Genomic DNA, 6,000 nt, shown 5'->3' with positions numbered 1-6,000 from the left:
CCTGATTCTGTTTGGATGTGTAATTGTAGGTCGATTGGCCGCAGTCTAACCCTGTCCTAAACCCCTGCTGGACCAGAAAGGTAAGGAGTTTCTCCTTCCCCTTCCCCGGTTGGCCTCCAAATTTCTCTCTAAAACACCCCTTCCTGGACAGACGGTTTTGATTTCGGACCCCGTATCTATGAGTGGTCTGCCTCTACTCCTTGGACTTCTACGAAAGTCTAGGCGCACCTAGCCAGGCCACTCTCCTACTTCCCACGATCTTGGCCTTGGGGTGACGACCTCTTGTCTGAGACTGTCTTTCTACGGAGATTTTCTCCTCTCGGAACTGTGACTGAAAGCAGGGACACCCCCTTCTCTCACCAGTCTCCTCTACTGTGGGCTCCTCTCAGTCCAAACCTTCCAGCCAGACTTTCCTCGGAACATGGGCTCCTCCCAATCTCAGGCCTCAGAGACTACTCCTCTACTCCTTCGGGATACTGTGTCATCCTCACTCTACTCTCTGAGGTTCACAGTTTGGGAGGTTTCTACTCCGAGCAGCTAGCTTCTATGGACTTTCTAGAAAGTCTAGGCACCTAGCCAGGTTGCTTTCTACTACTATTACAATATCCTAAGAGATCTTGACAATTTCTGCCACCGGACAGGGGGGCATCAGAAATTCCTTACGTGCAGGTTTTTTTTCTCCCCTCTCTCCTGTCCTTAATTTCTGTGACTTCTGTTCTACATGCAGGCCGTTTTTGGCCAAAGAAACCTTACCTAAAACCTCTGCTCCTAATCTTTCCTTCTCCGTGGACTCCCAACTCTCTCCTTCTCCTGACTGACCCCCAAGGGCACCCCTCTCTCAGGACCCCTCTCTAATTCCTCTACAAATCTCTTTCACTCAAGTCTCTTCCCTCCAAGAGCCCCCTCCCTTCTCCACTGTGTTCTTCATCTCCTCCTCCCTCCTTAGAAGCTGTGGCTCTGGCTGTGGTGCCTGTCTCTTTTCTGGCCCCTCCTCCCTCCTTACAAACTGTGACTGTGCCTCTTTCCTTTTCGCCCTCTCCCCTCTCCTCAAAGCTCTAAATCTTTTTTGACTCCTCTGACCACATGGCACCACACCAGTACTTTACCCTCCTCCTCCTCCTCCCGCAGATTCTGACCCTCCTTTTCCATCCAGCTGCTCACACTGTCCATCCGTCTTCTTTCTCTCTTCTTCCCCTCTATGCTGACAACTCCCTGCCATCTCGAAAAACTTAAAAAACAGAATTGTATATTAAGCTATGTGAGTAAGTGATCTGTCTTGTCTCTGTCAGAAAATATCTCTACTATAATTTGAATTGAAACAAGTAAAGCGCACTCATTTAAATTTCTTAATTCAATTTCTAAATACAAAAAAAAAGACCTCTTTTGCCTGACCAGGCGGTGGCGCAGTGGATAGAGCATCAGACTGGGATGCGGAGTGTAAGGACCAAGAGAAGATCAGAATATCTAAAATAATAGGATATAGGCAGGGCACTGATGGAACAGGGAACTTAAGGGTTACAGGCAGGTCCTGCTCCTGTTCTGTTAGGAATACCATGCCCAAAGTCGTTCAAGAAGCAGAGACAAGCTTTGCGCAGTGGCAGTATCGTAGCCAATGAGGTTTATCCGAGGTGCGATTATTGCTAATTTTAAAAAAAAGAAGAAGCAGAGACAGATAAGGGACCCTGTGAGGCTGAGAACAAAGAAAGACAAACGTTTGCATTCCATTGGTTAAAGACCCTTATCAGAAGTTTATGTTTGGAATTCGCCAATGAGCTAGACCCAGCCCCTGTTGCTATGCTATGTACAGCCCCCTTAGCGAATAGGTTACCACCACATCTGCTTCTGTATTATGCTTGCTTACTTAGGATATATAAGGAACTAGCTGTAAGCGCCAGGCGCGATTCCCGTTTGTAGCTCCTTGTGAGTAAGGTGTCTCCAGACACCTGGGAATTCGCCCCTGCGCAGGTTAAACTGGCCAATGAAGAAACATCTATATTCCTGAAAGTCTCTGACGTCTGTTATTGTACCCGGTGCATGCTACACACTGGGGGCTCGCCCGGGATTCTCCCTTGGCGGAGGTTTGGGTCAGAGGCCTTTGAGCTCTAGAGCGCACATTCCTGAGGTGGTAGGTAGGACGCTGCCGGTAATCCACCCAGGGCTTTCAGAGGCGGGACTCCGCCCTCTGAAATTTGGATATTTGGATTTGTTAACTCAAACTCAGAAGTGACCGGTCACATTAGGAATCCTTTTTGCGCTGCGCTGTGCTGTGTTTTGTCTGAGCCTGAATGACTGAGTTGAGTGTGAGAGAAACAAGTGTGTTCCCTGTGTTATGGTGCCTGTATCTAGATGTGTGGATTAATATCGCCACTGAGAAGCCGGGCGTGGTGGCGCGCGCCTGTAGTTCCAGCTACTCGGGAGGCTGAGGCAGGAGGATCGCTTGAGCCCAGGAGTTCTGGGCTGAAGTGCGCTATGCCGATCTGGAGTCCGCACTAAGTTCGGCATCAATATGGTGACCTCCTGGGAGCGGGGAACCACCAGGTTGCCTAAGGAGGGGCGGCGTGTGGCTGCTCGGGGCGCCGGGATTCCTCGGGGCGGCTCACTCTGGCTGGGCGCGGCGGCGCCCCACAAGTTGTCCTGCCTGCGGTGAGGTGAGTGCGCGGGGCGGCAGGCGGGCGGCACGGGGAGGGGGCGCAAACTTCTCGGGCTGGGGGGCCTGGCCGCGGCTCGGGGCGCCCGTCTGCTCCACCCGTCGCAGGAGGTCTGGAGGGGCAGGTCCCCAACTGTCCTACGGGCTCAGGCTGGGGTGCGGCGCGCACCCTGCAGGCCGAACAATAATACCCTGGTGTGGCTGTTCTCCGAAGTGCCGGTGCATAGGGCGCGGGCGGAGTCTGGCGGGGAATCCTTTGTTTTGGGTAGAGGGAGGCGTCCGGTAAGTTTAGGGAGGCACTGGACCTATTCCCCCGGCCCCCTTTGTCTGCCGCCCCTGGGGTTGTGGGCCAATGTGAGGAGCCGTAGGCTCCCCCGTGGGGGAGCCCCATTCATCCCCGGGCGCCGGCTGGCCGGCCCGGGACCCAGTGGCTGCGCGGCGGCCCGCGGTGGAGTGGTGCCCGGCTGCTGTGTTTCCGAGGCGCAGAAACTGTTAAGGAAGTAGGGAGTCCCCAGCCCAAGCGAGGGGACCAGGCTGGGGGCGACGTTGGTGGGTTGGGGGCGCCCCTGTTCTGGCGCGGCCCAGGAGGGTGCAGACCTGTTGCTCGGAGGTTCGAGGAAGGGGTGACCGCAGGTCCACTTGCCGGGTCCTACTCCCCAAGGGACTTTCCCCATTGGGGGCCAGTGCTCAGAACAGGGTGGGGAAGTGCGTCTTCGGGTGTAGGCGGCCGCGGGGCATGTGACAATTTAGGGTCGCTAAGGCCCGCCCGCGCTGGCATAGGACCTGGGCTTCACGTGTGTCGCCTGCGCGCCTCCGGGCCCTAGCCCAGGTTCGCTCCCTGCACCGCCCCGCGCTCTCCCACCCAAGAACGTTAGAAATCCCACAAAATTAGATTCAGAGGTGCCATTTCCCCTAGTCGGTGATAGTACGGAGTAAAACCCCAAAGGAAACAAAACCCAGCCTCCATCTTGTCTCTCTGATAAGCGCCGCCAGCACCCGATGCCGGCTCACGCGCGCCCCCTCGTTTTATTTATGTGCCTTTTTCTTCCAGTGACTTATACAATTGGAAACATCAAAATCCTCCCTTTTCTGAGAAACCGCAGGGATTAATATCCTTGCTTGAGACCGTTTTTAGGACCCACCAGCCAACGTGGGATGATTGTCAACAGGTCTTCCAAACTCTTTTTACTACAGAAGAAAAAAAAAAAAAAAAGAATGAAAGAAGCTGCTAAGGCGGTATTGGGAGAGGAAAGGGAAACTCGGGAGGGAAGAAGGGAAGTAAAAGACATTCTCCCATCTCAACCTCCTACCTGGGACCCTAATACCGCTGGGGGAAGGGAGGCACTCTTTCAGTACCGCCCGGCTCTGTTACGGGGCTTAAAGGCAGCAGCCAGGAAACCCACTAACTTTAGTAAGGTTAGTGAAGTCATCCAGGGAAGAGAGGAATCCCCAGCAGCCTTTCTAGAAAGACTCATAGAGGCTTATATAGAGTATATACCCCTCTAGATCCTGAGGCAGAAGAGAACAGGAGACTAGTAGATATAGCCTTTGTGACTCAGGCCGCTTCAGATATTAGGAAAAAGCTTACAGAAGATAAAGAGATTTGAAGGAGAAAATAAGAGTAAGCTATTAGAAATAGCCCAGAAAGTATATATTAACAGGGATGATCTGGAGGTTGGCAGAGCAAAGGAGGCAGCCTAGAGGTAACGGTGCCCATATCTGAAGAATATCTGTTAGCAGCACTCCAGGAAGGTAAGGACGAAACTATCCGGGTTCCAGAGGAGTTGCAAAAAAAAAAAAAAGGTGCCCGGGGTGTGGGCAGAAACCAACCCACCAGGCCTAGCCACTCATCAGCCACCTGTCATAGTGCAGTTGCTGAGCACCGCTAGCCCAGGGTGGGTAAGGCAATATCCCATACCTGCATGGGCTAAGCAAGGCATAGCACAGCATTTGAAGCGCTTATTAGCAGCAGGTATCCTCCGGGAATGCCAGTCAGCCTGGAACACACCTTTGCTCCCAGTCCAGAAGCCTGAGACCCAGGACTATCGCCCTGTGCAGGATCTGCGAGAAGTTAACACCTGGGTAGAGACTATTCACCCCACAGTGCCAAATCCCTACACTTTGCTAAGCTCTTTGCCCCCTACTCATATCTATTACCAGTACTAGATTTGAAGGGCGCTTTCTTCTGTATTCCATTGGCCCCCAAGAGCCAGGAAATATTTGCTTTTGAATGGAATGATCCGGAGAATGGACTAGTGGGGCAGTATACATGAACCAGGCTTCCCCAAGGGTTCAAGGACTCCCCCACTATCTTTAATGAAGCTTTGAGCAAGGACTTGCAGGGGTTTTGCACTGCCCACCCGTCAGTTGTGCTATTCCAACATGTAGATGACCTCCTCATCGCTGCAGCAGAAGAAGAACAATGTAAGGAGGCCACCCTAAACCTGCTCCAGGACCTCCAGCAGATGGGGTATCGAGTCTCTGCCAAGAAGGCCCAGATTGTCACCCAAACTGTAAGTTATCTGGGATATAACTTACAAGGGGGACAAAGGACATTATCCAGTCAAAGGATTCAGACTGTGTTACAGATCCCAGAGCCCACTACCAAGAGGCAAGTACGAGAATTTCTGGGAGCAGTAGGCTATTGCAGACTTTGGATACTAGGGTTTGCAGAGCTGGCCAGGCCTCTACACGAGTTGACTCGGGGCAAAGAAGAACAGTTTATTTGGACAGACAAGGAAAGGCTTTCCAGACACTGAAGGAGGCCCTAGCAGCTGCCCCAGCGTTGGCCTTACCAGACATGGCCAAACCCTTCCAGCTGTACATTGCTGAAAAGGGAGGGGTAGCCTTAGGAATCCTTAGCCAAGAGCTTGGGCCATGGAAGAGGCCCATAGCATATCTGTCCAAGAAGCTAGACCCCGTAGCGTCTGGCTGGCCAACTTGCCTGAGGGCACTTGCTGCTACCTCAACCCTAGTCAAAGAAGCTAATAAACTGACATTGGGTCAGGACATTCAGGTAATTAGAGAACATTATCTAGAACAAGTGCTGCGAGCCCCACCGGATAGGTGGCTTTCAAATGCTCACCTGACACAGTACCAGGCATAGCTATTGAATCCCCCGGCAGTGCAGTTTTTGCAAACAGCAGCCCTAAACCCTGCCACCTTGCTACCTTTGCCAGACCCAACAGTGGACTGACACAGGCCCTCCGGATAGCTGAGGGCAAAATAGTCAACATTTACACATACAGCAGGTATGCCTTTGCCACTGCCCACATTCACGGTGCCATTTACAAAGAAAGAGGCTTACTAACATGATTGCAGACAGATACTGGACACTGTCACAGGGGCCAGAC

General features: G+C 52.5%; 1 protein-coding gene and 1 pseudogene across 3 annotated transcripts in view; one reads left to right on the top strand and one right to left on the bottom strand.

Annotated features, from left to right (window-relative positions):
• Nucleotides 1-1,583: 1,583 nt before the first annotated feature.
• LOC136377741 (U4 spliceosomal RNA) lies at nucleotides 1,584-1,774 on the top strand (annotated as a pseudogene).
• A 2,785-nt stretch (nucleotides 1,775-4,559) lies between these two features.
• The window catches only part of BBS4 (Bardet-Biedl syndrome 4), a 41,621-nt gene continuing 40,180 nt past the window's right edge, over nucleotides 4,560-6,000 (bottom strand). For 2 of the 3 annotated variants that reach the window (XM_066388544.1, XM_066388542.1), the window contains one exon: nucleotides 4,566-4,708. In XM_066388544.1, coding sequence (XP_066244641.1) covers nucleotides 4,575-4,708 — 134 coding nt within the window. In that variant the 3' untranslated portion in view covers nucleotides 4,566-4,574. Of the gene's footprint in view, nucleotides 4,709-6,000 lie in introns of all 3 variants that reach the window. The other variant, XM_066388541.1, reaches the window with a different exon arrangement.

The sequence above is a fragment of the Saccopteryx leptura genome, chromosome 6 (assembly GCF_036850995.1).
Source record: "Saccopteryx leptura isolate mSacLep1 chromosome 6, mSacLep1_pri_phased_curated, whole genome shotgun sequence".
Classification (NCBI taxonomy): Eukaryota; Metazoa; Chordata; class Mammalia; order Chiroptera; family Emballonuridae; genus Saccopteryx; species Saccopteryx leptura.
This window is presented reverse-complemented; position numbering and strand designations above follow the sequence as displayed.